This window comes from Meriones unguiculatus, chromosome 5 (genome assembly GCF_030254825.1).
Source record: "Meriones unguiculatus strain TT.TT164.6M chromosome 5, Bangor_MerUng_6.1, whole genome shotgun sequence".
Lineage (NCBI taxonomy): Eukaryota > Metazoa > Chordata > Mammalia > Rodentia > Muridae > Meriones > Meriones unguiculatus.
Window position 1 is genome coordinate 103,901,822 of NC_083353.1, and position 26,326 is coordinate 103,928,147.

General features: G+C 39.7%; 1 protein-coding gene across 3 annotated transcripts; it reads left to right on the top strand.

Annotated features, from left to right (window-relative positions):
• Positions 1-1,577: 1,577 nt before the first annotated feature.
• Positions 1,578-26,063, top strand: Thumpd3 (THUMP domain containing 3). 3 transcript variants are annotated; one of them, XM_021657752.2, is made up of 10 exons: positions 1,578-1,667; positions 2,791-3,068; positions 4,627-4,704; positions 12,287-12,760; positions 16,626-16,756; positions 20,148-20,217; positions 22,930-23,045; positions 24,460-24,570; positions 24,969-25,092; positions 25,568-26,063. In XM_021657752.2, exons 2-10 carry the CDS (start codon positions 2,814-2,816, stop codon positions 25,685-25,687), a joined length of 1,479 nt encoding a protein of 492 aa, XP_021513427.1. In that variant the 5' UTR covers positions 1,578-1,667; positions 2,791-2,813; the 3' UTR covers positions 25,688-26,063. The 3 variants fall into 3 exon arrangements, with proteins under 3 accessions (XP_021513427.1, XP_021513426.1, XP_060239889.1); XM_021657751.2 differs by having other exon boundaries at positions 1,583-1,684; XM_060383906.1 differs by lacking the exon at positions 1,578-1,667 and adding an exon at positions 1,792-1,958.
• The last annotated feature ends 263 nt before the right edge of the window (positions 26,064-26,326 follow it).

Below are 26,326 nucleotides of genomic sequence, written 5' to 3' on the forward strand. Positions count from 1 at the left end.
TTGTTTGAACATATTTCCACTTCTGAGTATACACTTACTGGTAGAATGGGTAATGTGGTGATTATATGTTACACTTTTCCAGAAAAGCTAAACTGAATTCTAACATGGTGGCTCTAACATTTTTCATTGACAGTAGCAAGATTTCATTGTTCCATGTCCTCCCAAGAACATGCTTTTCATTTGAATAGTAATCAGAAAGTTAGTATTAATTTACATTTCCCTAATGATTAGTGATGCTGACCATTGTTTCACCTACTTTTATGTATCTTTTCGGAAAGCTCTGTTGCAAGTCTTTTGTGAAGCAGAGTAGAAAGAAGAAACTACAAAGACCTGAGAAGCAAAAGGAGCCTCCCTTTCAACAGCTGAGAATCACAAATTCCAAAACAATTAGCAACTGCTTGATGCCTTTCTCCCTTCCCATCTATAAACCTATAATTTTCTAGGACTCTCATCAGAAAATCCATGTAGTAAAGGGCAAGCCCTAACCCCGTTATACAATCCTAGTGGCTCCTGGTTTTATCAGATTGTAAAACCATCCATGGTACTTCTGAAGCATCCTATATCATTTATGAAAAATAAAAAAGGAAAAGCTTCCTTTTCCATTTGAGATGTTTTTCTTAAGTCCTGGGCTTAAAAAATTTTAACAGTACTTTATAATAACTAAATACTAGCCTGTATTTGTGTAAATGTTTGTCCATCATCTCATGGATATTCAGGTTGTTTTTACTTTGGAGGCTATATGCAATGCGTATTTGTGAACATCTTCTTGTTTGAACATATTTCCACTTCTGAGTATACACTTACTGGTAGAATGGGTAATGTGGTGATTATATGTTACACTTTTCCAGAAAAGCTAAACTGAATTCTAACATGGTGGCTCTAACATTTTTCATTGACAGTAGCAAGATTTCATTGTTCCATGTCCTCCCAAGAACATGCTTTTCATTTGAATAGTAATCAGAAAGTTAGTATTAATTTACATTTCCCTAATGATTAGTGATGCTGACCATTGTTTCACCTACTTTTATGTATCTTTTCGGAAAGCTCTGTTGCAAGTCTTTTGTGAAGCAGAGTAGAAAGAAGAAACTACAAAGACCTGAGAAGCAAAAGGAGCCTCCCTTTCAACAGCTGAGAATCACAAATTCCAAAACAATTAGCAACTGCTTGATGCCTTTCTCCCTTCCCATCTATAAACCTATAATTTTCTAGGACTCTCATCAGAAAATCCATGTAGTAAAGGGCAAGCCCTAACCCCGTTATACAATCCTAGTGGCTCCTGGTTTTATCAGATTGTAAAACCATCCATGGTACTTCTGAAGCATCCTATATCATTTATGAAAAATAAAAAAGGAAAAGCTTCCTTTTCCATTTGAGATGTTTTTCTTAAGTCCTGGGCTTAAAAAAAAAATCTGTGTTAAAGCGCTCGCTGTGGCTACGCCCTCCGTAGGGTTACCTTCAGCAGGTGACCAGCCGGCAGCACTTCCAGTTCCGGTTCAGAGTGCAGCCAACTGCGCATAGCTTTACGCGCATCCTCGTCTCACCTCGAGCGCACCCTGAGCGCGGGAGCGCCATGACCCCAAGGCCTGACTTCCGTTTCCGGGGCGGCAACGCGGCTTCCGGCGGCGTGCCCTGAGTGCGCAGGGCCCACAGGTGCAGCGGCCGGAAGGGTCTGTGCTTGCCGCCGGTAACTGGCCGCGGGTGGGAGTGGCTGGGTGGGCGGGACGGAGAGAGGGCAGCGGCGGCGTTGTGTGGGTCGGTGCTGGGGCGGAGGAGCTGGCCTCTGGCTGCGTTTTACCGCGAGTGACAGTGGGAGACGAACTTCCCTTCTATCTGAGCAACCTATCAACTCTCCAACCTGTTTGTAGGAGTTATTCGCCTCTGTGGCCTGTCCTTGGCACGGCATAGGGACAGGGAAGGTGTTAGTTTAAGTCACAACGCTTTTAAAAGTCTAATGGGAGGTATGGATCCTCCATCCCGGTAACACCCCTCCAGCCCCTTCAAACTACACAAACACTAATACAGGAAGTTTGTTTTAATAGCTTCAGGTAGTTACAAGATCTCCCCTGGATGCACATCATTGGATGTCAGCGTCACCTTGCAATAAGCTTTCGGATCTTTGTAATTATTTCGGTAGTGGAAGTTATTGACTACCCACTTGACTAGAGGGAGAAAATAGATACAATAAGTTTTTGATCTAGCCTGGCGGTGGTGGTACACGCCTTTAATACCAACACACAGGGAGGCAGGGGCAGGCAGATCGCTGTGAGTTCGAGGACAGTCTGGTCTACAAAGTGAGTCCAGGACAGCCAAGGCAATACAGAGAAACCCTCTTTCTCAAAACAAACAAAAAAATGGATCATTAGTCCAGAACTGTGTTGTTTTTATTAAAATCTTGCAACTTTGGGAAAGAGATTATTTAGTTCCCAGTTTGAGGCTAGGCAGGATTAATTTACTTTAATCCTTGGACCTGTGAGTAGTGTGGGAGGCATGAACTCAAATTTAGAACCAACAGAGCCTCTGAATTGCTAAACTGAAAGGAAAAGATGGGAGGACCTTCTGTTTTCCTGTTAGCAAGTATAGTTGTAAGATGGTTCTTACCAACATAGATGACCCTAAATAAACACTGCATGCTGTGGAAATACTCTTGACGTCCTCTTTTCTTCTAACGTGCCCGTATTTTGCTTGTTTAATCATGTTTCATTGCCTGTAATCCCTGCCCTGGTACATACACTGAACTGTGAAAAGTGACTGCATCTTATTTTTTCCCCCTTTTCTGTATTGCCTTTAAAGGGACCGTCAGGAACATTCCCATCATGTCTGACACTCAAGAAGCTACCAGACAGATCCTGGATCTGAACCTTCGTGAGAGCAAGAGGTCTGTGCCTATGACAGAAAGTGGCATCGGAAGTGAGTCCAAGGATTTCCGAGTCACTATTGGAGCCACTGTCCCTACTGGCTTTGAGCAAACAGCTGCAGATGAAGTGAGAGAGAAATTGAAGTCATCATGCTCAATCAGCAAAGACCGGGGCAAGATATATTTTGATATTGCAGTGGAAAGTCTGGCTCAGGTTTGAACAAAACTATTAATTAGTCTTTTAACTTGGTTATTTTAGAATTATTTTTCTGGTTTGTAGACCCCTTGAGAATGCTTTACCTTGTTCTGTTCAAAGTATTGCTGCATTTTCTGTTGTATATTGATTTGTGAAATTGACTGTATTTTTTTAGTTTTTTGGTGTTTATAATGTATATTCAGTTTAGTACATTTTAGCATCAACTGTGGTTTAGAAGTGATCATGGCATTTCTTGACGATTTATTCACCAAAATGAAATATATATGAATGTCTATGACACTTAAATTTACTTTCGCAGAAGTTTGGGTAAGTACAAAAGCAGAGGTTTTCCTTTTCATCTGTGTCAAAGACACTTAAAAAGAATTTTTTTTTTTTTGTTAATTTTAGTGATTTTTAAAATTTTTTTATTTTATGCACATTGGTGCTATGCCTTTGTGTGTATGTGTGTGGAGGTGTCAGATCCCCTGGAAATGGAGTTACAGACAGTTGTGAGCTGCCTTGTGGGTGCTGGGAATTGAGCTTGGGTCCTCTAGAAGAGCAGCTGGTGCTCTTAACTGCTGAGCCATCTCTCCAGGCCCTTCAGAGACATTCTTGATCAAAAGTAATTATGCATGACTATGGGAATTAGAGGCTAGGAAACCACCATCCCCTTGTCACAAAAGTGACGTAGGGCGTGGATTACTGCCTGGAGATTCTTTACGTTTTGTTTTTGTCTTGCCAGTGTACCCCAGGCTTGTAGAATATAACATGTGGTAGGCACCTGTCTTTTTGTTAGTAAGCAAGTATTTTCTTTATGCCCTCAGTCGTTTTTTTGAAGCCTTGGTACTGTTATCTTGTCATTAATCATTAGATTTAACAAGAAAAGTAGTTTGTCCGCAGTAACTTAGCTATCACAGAACTAGAGCTTATACCCATGTAGTTTTTTTGGGAGGTAGGAGGATGAGATGTAGCCCAGGTTAGCCTACACTTGACTACACAGCTGAGGGGGGCTGTGTCTCCAGAATGCTGGGGTTGTACGCATGCTTGTGTATATCCATCTTTCAGGTCACATGCTCTAACCCACTGCGGTACACTGCATACCACTTTAATCCACGAGAAGTATGTTAGAGGCCCATTTGGTTTATATTTTTCCCTTCTCCAAACCAGTCTTTTTTTTTTCCTTCATGACATTTCAGACTGTTATACTTTTATCTCATTAGCTCTTTCTCCTGGGAAAAGCAGGAAACTGATCAGTAACTAAAGAAATAGAACACTTGGAATGGGAAAAAATTTAAATATAAAATACAGATAGGAGGTGCTTTAAAATTATTATACTTAGTTAGACACGGTAGCTTATACCTTTAATTTCCAGTCCTGGGGAGACTGAGTCAGACGAATTGTGAGTTTGAGGCAGCCCAGAGCAACATAACAAGTCCCTGTCTCAAACAAAACAAAACAAGAAAACAACAAAGTGAAACAGTTTTGTACCTATTTTCTTTTAAATATTTAACTGATGATAGCTTATGTTATTCAAAGGTATTTTCAGTGTGTTTTTAACATTTGTTTTCCTCCCTAGGTTCATTGTCTGAGATCAGTTGATAACTTGTTTGTGGTTGTTCAGGAGTTTAAAGATTACCAGTTCAAAAACACAAAGGTGAGCTATTCCCAGCATGGTAGCTCATTATCAGCTATCTTTCCCAAAGAGATTGTTTTCTGCTATTTACTACCTATCTGTCACTTAGCTTTGCTATTGGTTTATTTGTTTACAATGTTGAGAATAAAACAAGAGCCTTGCACAAGCCAGGCATGTGACCACAATAAGCTTTTTCATTAAAATTCAGAAATCTCTTTACAGACCACCCCAAAGGCTGCTTTTAAAGGTCAGTGTTAAGAAAAACTTGAAGTTATAGGGAAAAAGTCTTACATTGGCTTGACCCATAGTACACATGGTTTGAAAGTAGAATTGGTTCTAGCGTGTGAACGGGAGACAGAGAGCACAAATAGCATTCCCTTCCTTTTTTTCTTTTGCCTTCTTTTAGATTCATGTTTTGAAATGAAGCCAAAACAACATTTAATACCCCTTCAGTTGTTAGGATAACAGCTTTGTCTCCAGCCTGTATTTATCATCTGAGTTCTAAATATTCAACTGTTGTTTAATCTGAAGGTTGAAAATAGACCTCAGTAACACTTTAGGTTATTTTCCTATATCACTTTCTGTCCAGGTTTCCAGACTCAAGTTCTTAAAACCCTTTCTGTCAACGTTACAGAAATGTCTAATTTAGAGCTAATCTTTCTTGAAAGAACTGTGGCATGCTCTCTAATTCTCTTGTCTTTATTAATTTTCCAGATTATTTTGGAAAACCAAAGTATCCCCAAATCAATCAAACTGATCTGTAGTTGGGGGCTTAATGATAAAGCATTTTTCCTTATTAGATCCTAGTAAAAAATTTAAACAGCAATACAAAAGCTAATAGAACCTATAGCCTATAGAAAATTTAAACAGCTCTAAAAGAATACCATTGAAAATATCTAAAAATTTTACAGCCTACAAAAATAACTTTCAACATTAGCAACACTAGTATTGTAATCCTTCAGACTCATGTTTTTTCTTTAGTGCTGTCCTGGTGGATTGAACCCTTGATCTTTGCATCCTACATAAGCAGTGACACTGACTACATCTCCAGGCCTAACTCTTGAGAATGATAGTTACTACCAACTGAATGATAATTAAAAAATCTTAAGAGGTAGTCTTGAAGTTAAGCTGATAAGTATTTGGGAATTTTGAAGGTCAGTTTTATGCATGAATAAATACTATTGAGCATTAAGAAAAATTTTTCCTGTCCTAAATTCTTTTGTCTTAAATTACCAGGACATTATTAAATTCTTGGATGTTTGTCATCATAATTTTTTTTTCCCGAGACAGGATTTCTCCAAATAGCCTTGGCTATACTGGAACTTGCTTTGTAGACCAAGCTGGCCTCTAAGTCAGAGTTGCCTACCTCTGCCTCCTGAGTGTTGGGATTAAAGGTGTGCACCACCTCCCCAACTGCCTGCCCCCAACTCATTTTAAAATTTGTTTAGTTGATGTAGTTCTGATCTCTAATAAGGGATGAATTTGATTGCTGTGGTACAAGTCTACATATGCTAATGTTTCAGAGTTGCCTTGAAAATCACTGTAAAAAAGGTTTTTGAAGAGGGCTGGAGAGATGGCTCAGCAATTAAATGAAAAACACTGTCTCTTCTTCCAGAATTCCTGAGTTCAGTTCCCAGCAACCACATGGTGGCTCATAATCATCTATACAGCAATCTGATGCCCTCTTCTGGCATGCAGATGCACATGCAGATAGAGCACTCATATACATTAATAAGGAACCAAAAAAAAAAGCTTTTTGAAGGCAGAGGAAATCCATGTTGGTAAGGTCCCTGTTGCACTAGCACAAGGAGCCGAGCACCAGCAGCAAAGCTGAGCCTGGCAATGTAAGCTAAAACCCATTACAAAGGGAGTAGGAGAGATAGTCGACATGAACGAGTTCCAGATTCACTGAGAGATCCTGTCACTGGGTTTGTTTGTTTTTTGAGATGAGATTTCTCTGTAGGCCTGCCTGTCCTGTAGACTAGGTTGTTTCAAAATCAGAGATTCGCCTGCTGTTGAGTGCTGGGACTAAAGGCGTGCTACTACTACCACCCAGCCAGAATTTCTGGTCCCAAAAGTGAATGCAGCCAGGTAGAGGTGACTCAGACATTTAATCCCAGCACTGGGAAGGCAGAAGCAGGCAGATTTCCTGAGTTAGGGAACAGCCTTGTCAATAGAGTGAGTTCCTGGACAGCCAGGAAACCCTGTCTCCAAGCAAGCAAACAAACAAATATGAGATGCAGCATGATCAGGAAAAGACACTGACTTTGACCTCTGGCTGCTACAGTTGCACATGCACTTGTATAAATGTGCACATACAAGCACATGCATATAGCACACACCCACAAAGCATTCCTGGTATAAGTTTCAAAAGAAGGAGCAAGGGCTCAGATACATTTTCAGGTCTACGCAAAGGAAATTTCTGTGTCTTGACTATGAAAAATTGTTAATCCCTTACTTTATGAATGTAAATTGTACTACCCATCTCCCTAATGAAATCTCATTTTTACTTATTTTTTAAACGCCTGCACATTTACAATACAGATAGTTTTAATTGTTTGTTTCTAAATTAGCTTATAAAATAATGGGTAAGGTTTGGTTGTTTTTCTTTAATTTGTCTTTTGCTTTATATGCTTGTTTGTTTTGGGTTTTGGGGTTTGTTTTTTGTTTATTTGTTTTTGTGTTTGGAGATGGAATCTCTCTACAGAGCCCTGGCTGTCTTGGAACTCAGTATGTAGACCAGGTTGGCCTTCACAGATCACCTCTGCCTTGGGAGTGCTGCCATTAAAGGTATGGGCCACCATTCCTGGCTAGTTTTTTTTTTGTTGTTGTTTGTTTTTTGTTTTTTTTTTTAACTGCTTCCTGTAGCTGACTTCAAACTTACTATGTAGCTGAGGATGACCAGATCTCCTACCTGCACCTTCTGTGTACTGGGATTGCAGGCATATTCTACCATGCCTGTTTTATGAGGTCCTGGGGACCAAACTGGGGGTTTTGTGTGTAATAGGCAAGTACTCGACCAACTGAACCACACTTCCAGCCCCCAAACCTTTGTAAATCACATAATCTGATGTGTCTATGATGTATATTCACAGAAGTCAGAGGACAACTTCCCAGTTCCCTCCTTTCATCATGTGGGTCCTGAGGATCGAACCCAGATAGTGAAGTTTTATATAGACGTCTTTACCCCCACAGCCTTGTTTTTAATTTTTTATTTTATTCTTTTGTTTGTTTGTTTTTTGAGACAGGGTTTTTTTTTTTGTGTAGCCTGGCTATCCTGGACCTCACTCTATAGACCAGGCTGGCCTTGAACTCACAGAGATCAGCCTGCCTCTGCCTTTCAAGTGCTGGGATCAAAGGCCTGTGCCACCTTCATGTGTTATGTGCCAGTGCCCAAGGAGGACGGAAGAGGTCATTATATCCTTGAAATTGGAGTTACAGGTTGTTTTGAGCTGCCTGGTTTAGATTCTGGGAACTGATCACAGATCTTCTGCAAGATCAGCAAGTGCTTCACCTCTGAGCCCTCTTTGCATCCTTTGAGGGTCCTGTTTATGTTTAATCCCATTGGTATAACCAAACGGTAGGGTTTGAAGGTAGTTTTTCTGTTTGTTTGGTCTTAGTTTTGTCATATTTCCATTATGCATTCTTTTTCTTTTAAACATCTCTTTGTGTAACTTTTTTCGTGTACTATGTTTTCTCTTTTGGGGTTTTTTGTTTGTTTGTTTTTTTGTTTGAGACACAATCTCATCTGCTGTCGTAGAATTCACTGTGTAGAACAGACTGCCCTCGAATTCACTAAAATCCACCTGCCTTTGCCTCCTTCATGCTGGGATTAAAAGTGTGAACTAACACATCTGGCTCTTGTGCTATACTTTTTAATAGTTTAGAAGTTTTATATATGTTTCCTAGCTATTGGCTTTATATACAATTTGTTATTATCCATCTAATTTACTATTTTCATTATTTTTTATATCCCTGCTGTGGTTGCAGACAAAATTGTCATTTTTCCTCAGCCTTCTGATTTTATTAACGTCCTTAGTGTTGGCCCATTAATTATACTGTATCAGCTTTTACTTCTATCCTTTGACCTATAAGTATAAGAGATAAGGACTATAGTATTCTTAATTTCTCTTTCCCATTATGTGCTGATGTGTAACTTTGCTTTTGTTTTATAGTCACAACCCACACTTTGTTTCTCTTTTAGTCTTAAAGCCAAGTGAATAAAGGTGTTCTTCCTGTCCTTTACTATTGGCTTGTTTTGAGGATGGGGTTTTACTCTGTAGCCCAGGCTAAGGTTGCATTTGAAGAGATCCTCCTGAGGTTGTGAGCATGTGCCCCTGTTCCTGGCTGGTTCTTGTTATTTTGTACTGGCCTGAGTTGAGAGATGTTTGGCTTTGTGTGTTCTTTCAGGAGGTGGACTGTAAAGAACTAGTCTCCCCTTCTAAAAAGACCATAAGAGTCAGTGTTCATTTGAGTTGATTTTCCTAAGTATTTCTCCCTTATTCTTGCTTTCTGAGTTTTGTGTCTGTGTGTGTGTGTGTGATGACCAAAAATATAAGCAAAAACCTCAGCTTTTTTTTTTTTTAAGTCTTTTTTAAAAAGTTCTATGTCTGGTATTGTTGATAATTTCTTATCAGGACATGTTTGTAGGTGTTTTGTTGTTGTTTTGTTGTTGTTTTTAGCTATTTCTTATATACATACCACCTTCTCCACTCCAATCCCTTCCAGTCCTCCAAGACTAGGTAAGTGAGAAAGAAGGTTAGAAGGAAAAGGGGACATAGACTTTTTTAGACTACTTCCTGCTGGTTAGGGTCATTGAGTTCCTAGGGACGAGTCAGAATATCCAGCAATCTAGTAAGCCAGCAATAGCAAATGTGACAGCAGGGACCAGCAGCAAGCTAGGGGATCCACTGCCACAGGTCCCCCTTGTGGAGCTGTATCCCTGAGAACTGAAGTTATGGATAATGTAAATTACTATGTGGGTAATAAGATCCAAAACTGGGTCCTTTACTGGCGCAATAAGTGATCTTAATCACTGAGTCACTTTCTAGCCTCTTCCTCCTTATTTATTTATTTTGAGTTAAGTTTTCTAGGTGAACATTGAACTCACTGTCACCTAGGCTGGCTGGTGAGAAAAATCTCAGGAATCTTCCTGTCTTCCCCACCCAACCCTGGGATTGCAGACACACAGCACTATGTCCACTTTTTAAAATGAGTGTTGAGGAAAAGAACTAGATCCTCATACTTTTGCAACAATAACTTTATCAACTGTTCCATACACTCAACTCTCTGCTTTTATTTTTATTTTTTTACATTTTTCTTTAAGCTCTATAAACTCCATTTCCTGGTGACTCACCTCATTTCATTTCTAAGTCTGCTATGAGGTCTTGTTTACCAGATATTTTCTCATATTTTTGATGTTATTTTGTTGTTGTTGTTCATTGTCTTTAAATCACTTTTTTAACACTGTCTGGGCAGTTTTCTGGTGACTTTTTTTTCCTGTTATTTCTTCCCTACTCATGTTTCCTTCCCTTGTGTCCTTTTGCTTATTTTTTAAGTTCTGTATTGATAAGTTTTGAACTTACTCACCTGTGAATGAAGCAATTTCTCTTGGGTCTGCCTTTTGTAAGAAGCTCCTGAGGGCAGGACCGTGAGAGTTTTTCAGAACAGGAAGAGCTCTCCTTTGGACTGACTAGGGATAAACAAGTTTTTTCCTCCTTTTTTCTTTTTATTGTTTTACTGAAGTATAATTTTCATTCCACTAAATGAACTGTTGTAATCTTTACTTCCTCTTTAACCTCATGATCAGAGGCTTTGGAGTTATTCATCAAGGAAAGCACACTTAACTCTTGTCAGTGAACTGTAGACAAAAGATATTTTTAAAAATGGATTTATGTAGTATGCTAACTGCTAGATTGGAGTGTAAATGTGACTAAGTACTTAATTTCCTAAAGTTTTTTTTTTGTTTGTTTTGTTTTGTTTTTTATGAAACAAGAGGCTTACTGCATCTGTGCCTGGCCTGAAACTCACTTAGACCAGGCTATACTCAGCCTCACAGCGATCCATCTGTCTGCCTAGGATTTAAGGTGTACACTCCCACACCTGGCTTCTGAATCTTTAATCTATACTGTTGATGTGTATATAGAGTCTGTAGCTGTTTGGCTAGTGCTTGCTCTATTGGATAGCAGTCTTCTGTATTTAACCTTTTAAACATTTAATCACATCATCCAATAACTGCTTCTTTGTTGTTTACTCTGGCAGTACTAGCAATTGAATTTAGAACCCCATGCATTGTATTTAGGACCACTGAGCTATATTCCTGGCCCTCTTACTTTTTATTTTGCGATATGGTGGTGTTGTTTTTTGTTTTCTTGAGACAGGGTTTTTCTCTGGCCTTGCATGTCCTGGACTCACTTTATAGACCAGGCTGGTCTCGAAATCACAGAGATCGCCTGCCTCTGCCTCCCAGAGAGCTGGGATCACAGGTGTGCACCACCTCACCCAGCTGAGATATGGTGTTAATAATTTATCTAAGCTGGCCTTGAACCCACTCTGTAGCTCAGGAAGGCCAGAACTTGTAACTTTGCCTCAGGTTGCTTAGTAGCCTAGCCGGGATTATAAGCCTGTGTCCATAACCCTAGCCTGGCAGCTGTATATTAACCACCCTTTATATGCCTCTGCTGTTGGCCTATAATAAAAGTCGAGGTAGTTAAGGTGTTTCTACCATGAACTTATAGGAGTGGCCTTGCTAGTAAATAGTACAGAGGTCTACAGTTGTAGACCATGCTTAGTATTGTAAATAAAGTCAGACTGGAAGAGAAGAACTGGACAGGGCAGCACCACCAAATTAACTTTAAAAAAAATTTTATTTATTTATTTTACATATGAGTGCTCCACTTGCATGTATACCTGCATGACAGAAGAGGGCATCAGATTTCAGTATAGATTGGTTGTGAGCCACCATGTGGCTGCTAGGAATTAAACTCACGACCTCTGGAAGAGCACAGTGCTCTTAATCTATGAGCCATCTCTCCAGCCCCTCAAATTTACTTTAAAAAAGATACACATGTGAGCCAAGTGTGGTGGTGCATGCCTTTAATCCTAGCACTCAGGACGGAGAGGCAGGTGGATCTTTTTGAATTCTGGGCCAGTCTGATCTATAGAATGAGTTTTAGGACAGCCAGGGCTATAGAGAAGAGACCCTCAAACAAAAAAGATAATCATACTATTTAAAATCTGGACAGATGACATTTTTTAACTTACCATTTTTGCCCAAATTCAGAAGACCTGAAAGGAAGTCACCTAGATATGTTGTATTCTTTCCCTCTGCTGCCTTTTGTCTGCTTCCCCTCATAGGTAGTTCCTCAGTGTTGTGCATCTGAACTTCCTTCTGCTGGGTTATTCTTTAGTAGTCTAAAGTTTATATTATTTACCATTGAAACTGGGTTTTTCTTAATTGCAGGAATTATTTTGTTTACCCTTTTGTTCTGCATTCCCACCATCTTCATCATAAGGACCAGAGTTGTGTATAAAGAAAGTAGGCATTTATTTGTTTAGGTAAAGTAGTGAGAAACAAAAGGGTTTCATTCTCCATTCTTTGCAGGAAGAGGTTCTAAAGGACTTTGAAGAATTGGCTGAAAAGCTCCCATGGTCGGACCCTTTAAAAGTCTGGCAAATTAACACCACTTTCAAGAAGAAGAAAGCAAAGCGCAGAAAGGCAAATCAGGGTGCAGGTAAAGAGAAGGTTGACTGTGGACAAGGAGATAAAGAAGATGAGAAAGATGGTAAGAAGCTTGCCAGCAGCATTACAGATTCACATATCTTGGACTATTATGAAAATCCAGCCATCAAAGAAGAGATATCAACTTTAGTAGGTGATGTCTTGGCATCTTGCAAAGATGAAACTGGTGAAAGCTTAAGAGAAGAAACTGAACCACAAGTACAGAAGTTTAGAGTTACCTGCAACAGAGCAGGAGAAAAACATTGCTTTACCTCAAATGAGGCTGCGAGAGAGTTTGGGGGTGCTGTTCAGGAGCATTTCAAGTGGAAGGCTGATATGACCAACTTTGATGTAGAGGTGGGTATTAGCTTTGACTGATAATTTAAAAAAAAAATCTTGCCAGGTAGTGGTAGCACATGCCTATAATCCCAGCACTTGGGAGGGAAAGGCAAGTGAATCTCTGTGAGTTTTAGGCCAGGTTGGTCATCAGAGCAAGTTCTAGGGCAGCAGAGCTACACAAAGAAACTGTCTTGAAAAAAAATTCTGTAATGAGGCTGGGAAGATGGTTCAGTGGGTAAAGTGCTTGCAGAGTAAGCATGAGAACATGAATTCAAATCCCTAGCATCCACATAAAAGCTGGAACTGGTGTATGCATGTTAACCCTAGCACTGATAGGCAGAGACAGGCAGTTCCCTGGAGCTTTTGGGCAGACCAGCTGAAACAGCGCGGGCCCAAGTTCAGTGAGAGACCCAATCTCAAAACTAAGGTAAAATCGTCAGTGAGAGACCCAATCTCAAAACTAAGGTAAAATCGTCAGTGAGAGACCCAATCTCAAAACTAAGGTAAAATCGTAGACAGACACTCAATGTAAAGTCTGGCTTCTGTGCAGTCACACACAAAAGTAAAAAAAAGAAGGCTCTCACACATTTGTAGATATTCCAGACTAACCCAGCACAAGGATAGTTAAACAGTGGCCAGAAAGCTAGGAGGATGTTCGGAATAAGCATGGCCTATACATGTGGAGATAAATGGATAGGTATAGACTGAAATTTTTATTGTGTAACTCTACACAAGATTTCTCTTTGGGCCTCTGTTTCAAATGGAGCCTACAATAGTATATACCTTTAAGGTCAATACTGCAGATGGCACAGGAAATAATGGCTTAAAGTGTTTGGTAGAGTATGCTGGTGTATGCGAAGTGCTCAACGGCTAGATGCTATCAGAACTCAAATAGTGGTAGCACATGGCTTTAATCTTAGTACTCAGGAGGCAGAAGACCTCTTGTGAGTTTGAGGCAAGTCTGGCTTATATAGTGAGTTTCAGGACAGCCAGGGCTATGTAGAGACCCTGTCTTGAAAACCCTCAGGTATGCTCTGTTTGTCTGTCTGTTTCTGAACTGGCATCACTGCATCCAGCAGAAGAAAAATGAGTCTTTTTTTTTTTTTTTTTAATTTGGGTGCTGGACTCAGGGCCTTGCATAGTGAATAAGCACACTATTTCTAAGCTATAGCCCCAGTCTTCTAATTTCTTTCTTTTTTTGAGACAGGGTTTCTCTGTAAATTCTAATTTCCTTTTTTTTTCTTTTCTTTTTTTTTTTTTTTTTTTTTTGGTTTTTGGAGACAGGAACTCTTTGTGTAGCCTTGGCTGTCCGGACTTACTTCATAGAGATCCACCTGCCTCTGCCTCCCTGAATGCTGGGATTATAGGCATGTGCCATCACGCCTGGCTTAGTCTTCTAATTTCTAATCTAGTATTTTTCTACATTACATGGACTTCTAGATTGTAAATTTACCTAAAACAAACTTATTTCTATCTTCATTGCAGAGTTCTGCCGCTAAACATTAGTGGAATCTAATTTTCAGAACCTTGAGTTAGGTTTTAGGGCAAATCTCCATCTAGAGCCAGCTCTGCTCTTTTTAAAGTCAGCCAAGTTCTTAAAACCAAATGCCTCCTATTAGCCTGATTATCCTTGGATTACTGCATGACTAATGTGGGTGATAGTAACTGCAGTTCCTTAAATTTCTGATGGTCTCTAGCAGTTGACGATTTTACCAAGAAGTCAATTTCTGTTTCTTTTGGGATACTTAAATCTGGGGCATGTCACTTTCTTTGTGATTTTTCTTTTTTAAATGTCAGACCAGAACAATTCCCCATTCCCTATTCCCTTACACAGCTGCCATGAGAACAAATTGGCTAAAGAAAGTCATGTACAGAAATTAGTGGCACAGAAAACAAATCCTGGAGCCACACTGCCTGGGGTAAATTGCAACTCAGGTACTCGTGTAACAGGGCATATGTCCCAGGCTCTGAGGGCTTCACAGGACATAAGGCCATGCAAGTATAATATGTAAAGTAGGGCCTTCCTTGTTGGAGTGCCAGCTCTTGACTTCTGCCTTTGGTAAGGCCATGATGAGGACATTATAAGGGGAAGAGTGGGTAATATTTTATCCTCATAAGATATCTGTGAGTTACAAAAACTAGGACAAAAATAGTCATATCAGACATTATTTTAAAACACTAGAAAAACAAGAGTTGATAAAAGCAAATGTGACATGGTATCAACTCTGGATAAAGGGTATGTTTGAGAGTCCACTGTGAAAGTGGGCTTGTTGCACTTACGTATGTTTGAAGTGTTTTCTGAAAACACTTCAAATATATATAGGCCAAGTGTGGTGGTACATGCCTTTGGTCAGGAGGCAGAGACTGGTAGATCTCTGTAATTTGAAGGCCAGCATGATCTACATAGTAATTTCCATGCCAGCCAGAGTGAATAGTGAAACACTGTCTTAAACAAAACAAACTACAATAAAACACACACACACACACAACAGTGGTGTACACCTTTAATCCCAGCACTAGGGAGAAAGAGGCAGGTAGCCAGCCTGGTCTACAAAGTGAGTTCCAGGATAGCCAGAGAAACCCTGTCTCTGGCAAACAAACAAACAAACAAAAAAGGAAAAGTGGTAGGAAAAACCCACAAACACTTATATTTTAAATCCACACCATCAAAATATGTTTATATAATAAAAACTGGGAGATACTCTAGTGATAGCCAGCCAGATATACATAGTGAGTGAAAAGAATAAAATACTTTAAAATTAAATGAAAATAGTATATACTATTTTTTTTCTTTTTCTTTTTTTTTTAAATGGCACAACTAATTTATAATAGTGTTAGATTAATGATCACCCTGCATGTTGACCAGGAAGGAGACAAAAGGAACCTTCTAAAGAGTACTGAGTATAGGTCAGAGCTCACAGAATATATATGTACTTAAGATTTATATACCTCTGGGGTCATGAAATGGCTAAGACAGTAGACAGACTTGCCATCAAAGCTGCTGACGAGAGTTCAATTCTTGGGATACATTGTGAAAGCTGTTCTTTGATCTCCACAGACCCAGGCCACATATAAATACAAATATAAAAATAAATGAATTTTATGTACTTTACTGTGAGCAAACTGCAACTTAGTCAGAAAGTTCGTGTGGGTTGGAGAGATGGCTCAGCAGTTGAAAGAACTGGCTGTTCTTCAGGGGACACAGTTTAATTCCCAGTACCCACATAGCAGGCAACTCGAAATCATCAGAAACTCCACTTTCCCAGGACCAGACACTCCTTTCTGGCCTCCATGAGCACCAAGTGTGCATATGGTGCACAAATACACATGCAGGGAAAACACTAATACACATACAATAAAAATTAAAAATTTTCTAAAAAGAAAGTTGTGAGATGGGTATATGTACAAGCTATGCCTGGCTTTTAGTGTGTGCTGGGATCCCAATTCAGATCTTCATGCTTGCATAGCAGGTCATCTTTCCATTGAATTATCGCCCTGGCCCTGAAAAGAAAGGTATTTTGTTTTTATTTTATCTTAAAAATTCAGAAAGTCTTAATAAGGCAGACATGCATCTCATATGTGTGATCCCAGCATTTATGAAGCAGAGGCAAGAGGACTGTGTTTCAGCCCAGGTAGCCTATATCAGAAAGTCAGGCCAATCTTGGCTCTGAGGCTGTTTTATTTTATTCTTACAAATTTATTTGTTTTGTTTTAGACAGGGATCTCTATTTAGTCCTGGAACTCACTATATAGATCAGTTTGGCCTTGAACTCACCTGCCCTCTGCCTCTTAAGTGCTTTGATAAGGCCCTGCTTTTAAAAAGTCTTAGTAATAAAAGCAGTTTGAAGATGCTGACTGTTCTCTCTTTTCTAATTTGATGTAGGTTCTTCTAAACATCCATGATAATGAAGTCATTGTTGGCATTGCACTGACAGAGGAGAGTCTCCATCGCAGAAATATTACACATTTTGGACCTACAACTCTTAGATCAACTCTTGCCTATGGGATGCTCAGGTAACAGAAGGGGATTTTGTTATATATATATGTTAAGGGACACTTTGCTCTGAATTAAAACACTCATTTTCTTAAAAAAAAAATTCTTAGTTAGAATCACAAAATCACCTATTTTCTCTTCAGTATTCAATATTGTCAGGTTGTGACTCAGAAAATATCACAAGGATGATTTATTAGGCTTTCTCTGTCTCTGTATAACAGCCCTGGCTGTCCTGGAACTCACTCTGTAGACCAGAGTGGCCTGGAACTCACAGAGATCCTCCTGCTTTGACTCTCAAAGTGTTGGGATTAAATGCATGCACCATCATGCCTGGTTAGTGTTCTTGATTATAAAGTGAATGGTAGTTTTGTATGTGTCTTTGGTGGAGTAGCCATCTCTGTTGGGAGGAGATGGGGAAAGTTTTGCTGTGCTTTGCTTTTGTACTGAGAGGCAGATGAGATTCTTAGTATGTGTAAGTGAATACAGAACTTATATTGAGTGGAGGTGTTGCTATGCTGCATAGGCCAGACTGAAGTTGGATACCTTGAGTGCTGGGATCACAGTACACACCACCACACCCCATCCTGGCACCAAGCCAGAGATTATCTGGGACTTTCAGAAGTACAAGGCAAGCAACCCTTCCATGTTATCATTCTTATGTTATTAGTGTTTCTCAAATAAGTCTTTTTCCCTCTAAATTGAGATTTAAGACTGTAAAAATGGGCTTCTTGATGTGGGACTCAAAAAAGTATTCATGTGCTCAATTTGGCAGTACATATTATAAAATTAAAGCAATACAGAGATCAGCATGGCCCCTTCATAGAGATGACGGATTTGTAAAGTGTTGCCCTTCAACAGAAAAGAAAAAAAAAAAAAAAAAGGAAAGATTTATTCATGCTAGAGAGATGGCTCAGAGGTTTCAGAGTGTATGTTGCTCTTGCTGAGGACCTGAGTTTGGTTCCTAGCAATCAGGGTGGCAGTTAACAATGACGTGCAGCTCCAGCTCCAGAGGATTCAACACCTCTGTCTTCTGCAGGCACCAGCACTTACATGCACATATCCACCCACACATACACATACTTTAAAAAAAAAAAAAGAGTGGTAGCTGACTTTGGGGCTATAGAAATGGCACAGAGGTTAATAGTTCTTGCTGGTTTTCTAGAGGACCAGAGCTCATACCCAGGCCCCTTGTCTGACAGCTTACAACTGTCTTTAATTCCAGCTCCATACCTTCTTTTCCAATACCTTCTTCTGGCCTGGCCATGCACACACATACACAAACACTGAGAGACAGGACAGAGACTAACACACGTACATAAATAAAAAATAAAAACATTTTATGAAAAAGTTTTGTTCATGAGGGCCGAATGCAGAAACACGACAAATTATTTTATTCTATACAGTGTCTGGCAGGTTCTAGTGAGTTATATAGTTACATTTTTTTTCCTTTTCAGTTTTTGTTTTCTCTCTTTGAGACAGGGTTTCCCTGTTGTGGCCTTGGCTGTCCTGGACAGCTTTGTAGACCAGGCTGGCCTTGAACTCACAGTGATCTGCCTACCTCTGCCTCCCGAGTGCTAGGATCAAAGGCGTGTGCCACCACACTCAGCTTCTTGCTTCCTCTTTTATTCTGCTCATGTGTGGATTCATAGTTCCTCACAACTGGAACATGTTAACTTAATAATGGACAGCTTAAAAGAAACCCTAAGCTTCATTCATTGAACAGACATTTATTATCTGCCTCCAACCATGATTATAGAAACCAGCATACAAAGTTATTTTGAGTACAATTATTAAAAACTAAGTAGAAAAAAGGTAACAATGGGGGCTGAAGAGATAGCCTGCTACAGTGTCTGCACAAGGGCCTGAATTTGACCTCCCAGAAGCACTTTTGTCTGTAATTTTGTCAGCACTGAGGAGGTAGAGACAGGATCCCTGAGGCATTCTGGCCAGGCAGCCTAACTAAATTTGTAAGCTCCAGGCTGTGAGGGACCCTCTCTTGAAAATGAGGTGAAGAGCAATTGAGAAGGAGCCCCAACTGTATGTGGTGGTGCACACCTTTAATCTCAGCACTTAATAGGCAGAGGCAGGTGGATCTCTGAATTTAATGCCAGCCTGGTCTACAGAGTGTGTTCCAGGATAGCCAGTGTTCTGTAGACACACCCTCTCTCTCAAAAAAAAAAAAAAAAAAAAAAAAAACACAGGAGAAAAAGGGAGGGGTATGCCCAATGTTGACCCTTCACATGCATGTGGGCAAACAAACACAAGTGTTCACACACATGTACACATACACATGAAGTGATGATTATGCTGAGGATGGGAGATGAGCAAAAATTATACCAGGTCCACAGAAAACTTTGAAAACATCTCAAGAAAAGTAGAAACTACAAGGCTGGGGAGACGGCTGCTCTTGTAGATCTGGGTTCAACTCCTAGCCCCAGCATAGTGACTCACAATTGTAATTGTTTATAACTCCAGTCTCAAGGGATCTGATGCTTTCTTCTTACTTCGACAAGCAGTGCTCACATGTGATGCAGATATACATGCAGGCAAAACATTCATGCACATAAAGGTTAAAAATTAAGAAATGTAGAAACTAGATGGTAGAAAATACAAAGGATTGCTGTCCTGTCTCCTGAAAGCTTATGGGCTCTTGCTTAGCTTACCCAGTATTTAAATGTATGTACCTCCAGATGCATATGATTGGCTCACCCAACCCAGGGCTACTTGTTCTTTATTCCAAATTCCTAAGAGGACTTGAGTGATATATTTTGATCAAGTGCCCAGTCCTGGCCCATTAGCAATGACTGGCATTACAGGTTTGTCCACGAATCTATCTTCTGAGAGAGATCATTAACATGCATAGTGCAAGGTCTCAAACGGAACAGATTAGAACAGATGTGACTTAGTGACCTGAGGTCTGGTAAGTGACTTGTATTCCTGTCACCTCATTTTTTTTAACCCTAGGAAAAAGGTTTCTTTGCATCAGTTCGTCTTTAAATGATAATAGGGTTGTTGCAAGCATTCAGTGAAATAAAATAAGTGTATAAAGTTAAAGCAGTTGTTTTATGTTAAGGATGTTAATACAACTAAATCCAAAATGAAAGGATACTGAATGTCTGGTTGTCAGCAAATGTCCACTAAAAAATCTTACTGCCTCAGAGCTACAGTAACAAATCTTTCTCTCTCTCTCTTCTTTCTCTTTTTTTTTTTTTTTTTTTTCTTTTCCAGTGCTGAGTCTGAAACCCAAAGCCTTGTACTGAGTGCCAGCCCTAGGCCGACTTTCAAACTGTAGATGGCTGGTCCTTCATGCCAGTGTGATGGGTTCTTGATCCTAACCTTCAGGAATCTCTATTGTGGAAGCCTCAGCTTTTGACTGATCCTCATATGTCCTGAATTGTTTTCTCCCTCCAGGCTCTGTGAACCTAAACCTACTGATGTAATAGTGGATCCAATGTGTGGAACAGGGGCTATACCAATAGAGGTAATAACACCTGTTTATTTTTACATAAGCAAGTGATATATTCAAAGTGTTCTAGACTTACTGGGCAAATTGTGTATAGTAAGAAAACCTCCAAAACTTTACAAAGAATTCTAATAGTCAAGTTAAAACTTCTGTCAAAACATGTAATATGACTAGATAGTGAAATTTGTTTTCTGGATCACAGAGGAGCTGAGAAAGACAAACTGATAAGCCCTTTTTCTATGACAAATGGATAAGTCACTAGATTGAATAGCAGGGGATAACTGAAGGCATCATAAACTGGAAGGTGGTTCTCATCTCTATATAATTAGAGGTTCCTGTAGTGAACAAGTTTAGTCATGAAAAGGAGAAGCCACAATAGTACAGCTCAGTGCTGGGGTGCTTGCCTGGCATGCCACATAGATGTCCTGGGCTTAATTTCCAGCACTGCAAAACAAAAACAGTAACAAACCCACTACCTATGAGCATTCTTTATGTTTCGTTGAGATACAGGCTTACTATGTAGCACTGGCTGATCTCAAACTCAGATTTCACCCAATTCACCTCTATCCTCTAGGATTAAGGATACAAACTATCACACCTGGTATTTTTGTTGTTGTTTTGTTTTGTGGTCTTTTTTTGTTTTGTTTTGGTTTGGTTTGGTTTGGTTTTTTTCAAGACAGGGTTTCTCCATGTAGCCTTGGCTGTCCTGGACTCACTTTGTAGACCAGGCTGGCCTTGAATTCACAGCGATCCGCTTGCCTCTGCCTGAGTGCAGAGATTACAGATATATGATGCTGTCAGGCTCACACTGATCTTGTTATCTTTTTTATTTTTAAATGTTTTAAAAAATATGACAAAGCTGCATACTCAGTGACGTTAAATAATTTTCAGAATTACTACGACACTCATAAAAACTATAAAAGGTTCTGGGTGAGGTACACAGTTTTAATCTTAGCACTTGGGAGGCAGAGGCAAACAGATCTCTTTTGAGTTCAAAGCCAGCCTAGTCAACAGAGTTAGTTCCAGGACATCCAGGGATACACAGGCAAACCCTGTCTCCAAAAACAAGAACAAAACAAACAAACAAACAAAAATACAGAGGGCAAAACAAGAAATGGGAAGATGTTTTCTACTTTTCTTTTTCTTTAACCTTTTGAGGCAGGGTCTTGGTATGTAGCACAGATTCACCTTCAATGTTTTCTGGTCCTCGTGCTCGAGCCTCTCCCAAGTGCTGGAATTACAGGCATGGAAAAGGGATCTTATCTTGTAGGTAGAGAACCTGGGAGATTGAGTGAATCACATCACCTGTGTGAGTGATCAAGCAGGAGCTCACAGTAAAATCACTTTAAGTTTTGTGTAAAATACGGTGAAATATTCCAGATTATACTAAAAGCCAGGGAAAAGAAACTGCACAGAAGTACTACAGATTGCGTTGAGTGGGCAGAAATGGGACAGATGAGCAAGCCCATAGTAACCCACAAAGGGAAAAATAATCCAGAGTGTTAATTAGGAACTCTATGGTCTGACTTTGATCAGGAGTTAAAATCCAAGAGGAAACCATATAGTTTGCATGTTCTACTATTGATTGCTGGGGAGTGACTACTGCTTGAGGTCTGGACAGAGCTGAGTCAAGAATTCTGGAAACAAAGCTATTGTTCTCTAGCATTAAACCATGATTTATCTATGAAACACAGGTAAAGTTACCATGGATCAAGAAACATGCAACAGAAATAGACATCAGAATGAAAGAGGGAGAAGGATCAGACTGAGCCATTTCCATGTAAAAGTAGGCGTGAGAGTACCAATGTAGGAACTTCAGATGAGAAATGATGAAAATTGTGAAGAGTTTCCAGGATCTATATACAGATGTGTCCACTAAAGTATCAAATACCTGGCCTTGAATACTCTTGATTTAGAAGTACTGTAACGTGCAGCCCCTATGGTGGGAAATACATATCAGACTAAAAATTTAAAGAAGGTTGGCAACCAAGAATCACCTGAGAAACTTACTCTGTGGGTTTCTCCTGTATCCCTGCCTGCCCACCCAGTTTCTGGCATACTTGAATATTCCTTTTGTTTGCAGTCATAATAGACTAGAATGTCATCACCCTTAAGGGTCTATACAAAATAAAAAGTTATGAAGTGGGTGTCGTCGTGGCATGTCTTCACGCATGCATGTCTTTTTTGCTAGAAACTGTACCTTAGTGTGTTACTTCATAAGTATGTCACTGTTTGCCATTTATATGCTGCTGATTTTTTACTGAACTAAAAAATCCTTTCAGAGATATGGTCGTTATCTTTTAAAAGCTAAACTCTCACAATCCAAGAGAATTTAGGTCTGGTTAGTTTAGTTAATTTTTAGAATCATGTTTATTTAGGGGATTCAGTCCCTCATAGGGGCTAGCCATTGCTTGCTTGTTAGGGATTGAATAAAACACTAGACATATCTGGAAGGAGTTGCTGGATTGCTTAGAAGGCAGAGTTGATAGACATAGTTAAAAATGGGGCAAGTCAGCCACAACAGAGGTGTACAAAGTGCTTCTGGGTTGGCATTGATGTCATAGTGGGTGACATTGGAGCCACATCTCCAGTGGGTGAGAGTTCAACAGGCAGAAAAAGAACAGGGAGGTCATTTTTGACAAGGACTGCCATGTTACTGAAAGTTGACCACAGTGACATCCCCTTCAGTTTTCTCTTGTGACATGTTTAACCAACACTCCTGTCTTATAGGGGGCTACTGAGTGGTCTCACTGTTACCATATTGCTGGGGACAACAATCCACTGGCAGTGAACAGAGCAGCAAATAACATCTCGTCTCTATTAACTAAGAGCCAGATTAAAGATGGGTAAGTTTAACTCCAAAGATTGCATTGCAGCTTTTGAGTCACTCTCCCTAGTGACTTGGAATTAACATTCGCCCTGAGTGCTTTATGGTATTGTTAACCAAATGAACAGTATGAGAAGACACCATCTAACTTAATTGAAATTTACCTGTAATTTAACTACAATTTCTATAGTTTGTTGCAATTTTTTCTTTTTCGAGGCAAGATTTCTTTGTATAGTGTTGGCACTTTATTGCAGTTTTAATTCTTTTTTGTTTGTTTGTTTGTTTGTTTTTTGTGTGTGTGTGTCCTTTTCCCAAACAGTATGGTATAGATTTTCATGGTCATATACCCTATAACTCACTGTATAGCCCAGCTGGCCTCAGACTCATAGTGATCTCCCTGTCTTCACCTCCCAAGACAAGAGCTACCAAGAGCTACCAAATCCAACTGTTCACATCTGCAGTACATGAGTAGATTAATTTTAATGTCACAGATTTGAAAATACTTTCAATATTTTTTATATAGTCTATTTTTAATGACCACATTATTTCATTATATAGAACTACTACAGTTTATTTTAGGTTTTTCTAAAATGCGAGTTGAGTCAGGTGGTGGTGGCACAAACCTTTAATCTGGAGGCAGAGGTAGGTGGATCTCTGAGTTCAGGGCCAGCCTGGTCTACAGATTGAGTGCCAGGACAGCCAGGACTACATAGAGAAAACCTGTCTTGAAAAACATAATTGACTAATTAAAACAATGTGAGTTCAAAGAAGCATGAAAGCCATTACCATAACTTCTAAATTACTAGGTATCTTTCCTAGTGACCCTGGCCTGTTTAAATCACTTTGTTTCTGATGTGTGTGAGCCTAAGTATGCCATCAAACTGTGTCATGCATGGTGTGGAGGTCAGAGAACAACTTGTGGGAGTTGGTGCTCTCCTTCCTTCTCTGGGTCCTAGGACTCAAACTCCATTTGTCAGGCTTAGTGGCAGGCACCTTTGCTGGCTGGGTCATTGCTCTGGACTTTCAGATACTTTTTTTGTATGTAACCTCATTTTTTCCCTGGTGCTTTTCTTAAATTGTGTGTGAGACCGGACATCCTTTCAAAACTAATCCTAACCATTACAAAAACTTGCATTTCAGTTATGGACATATTTCTTCCTATATTACTTTAACATTTCTATTTGGAAAAACAAATCTTTAAAAATTCATACTACAGAATATTATTACATTTATTTATTTATTTATTTATTTATTTATTTATTACATGATGGCAGGGGTTAGAAGTCAAACTTAAGGATTCAGTTCTCTTTTTGCAACATGTGCCCTGAGGATAAAGTTTAGGTCATCAGGCTTAATGGCAAGTGCCCTTATATGCTGAGCCATCTCATTAGCCTGGGAAAATATATTGAAATAGCTTTCCTTTGTCTTCACAGAAAAACATCCTGGGGTTTGCCGATTGATGCTGTTCAGTGGGATATCTGCAACCTTCCACTGAGAACTGCTTCTGTGGATATTATCGTAACAGATATGCCATTTGGAAAAAGGTAGAATTTTTTTGTTAATGGAGTGTGAATTCACCTGTTATTTTACTGTTTGTCTTCTCAGAAAAACGTACCATAATTCATTTCACCCATTGTGCCATTACATGATCCTAGTCCACATTAAAGGCTGAGTGCTTGCTTCTTGAGACAGATTTCTACTTAGTGGTTTGGCTCATGTAATTTGATTTCTTGTTACATCATTGAGATGTTACAGTTGTTAAAAAAAAAAAAGTGTTGTGATAGAAAACTCTGAGCACTTGACTAACATGGCTTTCTTCATTGGCATAGGATACCTGACCTCTAAAAGATGACTTCTTCGTATCTTGGATTTTGTTCTTGTCTCACGTAATAAACTACCTATTTATCCTTTGCAATAGTTTATACTTGGCCTTCTTTTACAGGATGGGCTCCAAGAAGAGAAACTGGAATCTATATCCAGCATGCCTTCGGGAAATGAGTCGTGTCTGTAGACCAGGGACAGGCAGAGCTGTACTGCTTACCCAGGACAAGAAATGTTTTAACAAGGTACTGCACATGAGCTAAAATCCCAGCCTAAAGCAACTTTAGGATTCTTAAAAGAAGGTTTGGGCCCTAGGGCCAAGATATGGGTGCAGCAGGCCAGGAAGACAGGTGTGGCCCCAGAGCTTTGCTGGCCAGCCAGTGTAGCCATTCAGTGAGCTCTGGGTTCAGTTGAGACCCTTCCAAACTTTAAATAAGCACACACATACACACCCGCACGCCACACCCACTTGTATACAACATGTATGCCTGGTCCCCTCAAAGGACAGAAGAGGGTGTTGGATGGATCCCCTAGAATTGTGATCTGCCATGTAGTGCCAGAAACTGAACCCAGATCCTCTGCAAGAAGAACAAGTGCTCTTAACTTCTGAACCAACTCTCCATCTCACTACCCATAGCATTTCTAAAGTGGCAAAGATTCCAGTTTGGTTTAGAAGCATACTGGTGGCCTAATGACTTTTATGCTTTTTGTGTGTTCCAGGCATTATCTGGAATGGGACATGTGTGGCGAAAGGTCCATACAGTCTGGGTGAACATCGGGGGCCTTCATGCTGCAGTCTATCTTCTGAAACGCACGGCTCAAGCCTTTGTTCATCCCTGAGAACAAGATGGACAAAGAGGCCCTCTTTGGTAAAGCAAAGAATGAAGACGACTTAATAGTATTTGTAGTTCCTAACACTGGCAATGTCAGCATAAAGAACTTGCTTTGGGAGAAAAATAGCAGAAAAGTAATTTAGTTTTGCAGTTTTAACTGCTTAACTACTCTGGAATGCTTTATTGTTAGCAAGGTGACTGTAATAGTATTTCCTGAGGACCCTACATTGCTTGGTTTCTAGGTTTTAGAACACTTCCGGCCACATTCTATTGCCTGTTATGCAGCCTGTTCTATATATCACCCTCAGAAACTGAAGCATCTCTCAAGACCTACAGTTTGCCATTTGCCTTAAAATAAATACACACAACCAAAACAGGACAAAGATGCTTTGTGTGACTATTAGTAATAGTGCATTAGTAATAGAAGCATCAGCAGATGGGGTACAAAGGACTTTTTCTTTTAGGATACAAAAGTGTTACTTTCCAAAGCTCCCTCCCTACCCCACAAAGCACCTGTCAGTATTGGTGGGGGGTAGCAAAATGTATCTTTAAATGAAAACCTGACTGAGAGCCCTGTTATTCCTACCCATTTGTCAGTTCTCCAGTTGCCTTCTTCAGATAGTTGTATGGGAAATTAAATAACTCA

Coding starts and splice junctions, on each gene's coding strand:
- Thumpd3 (XM_060383906.1), top strand. Junction 20,218..22,929: donor CAGGGGCTATACCAATAGAG/GTAATAACACCT, acceptor CCTGTCTTATAG/GGGGCTACTGAGTGGTCTCA. Junction 25,093..25,567: donor ACAAGAAATGTTTTAACAAG/GTACTGCACATG, acceptor TGTGTGTTCCAG/GCATTATCTGGAATGGGACA.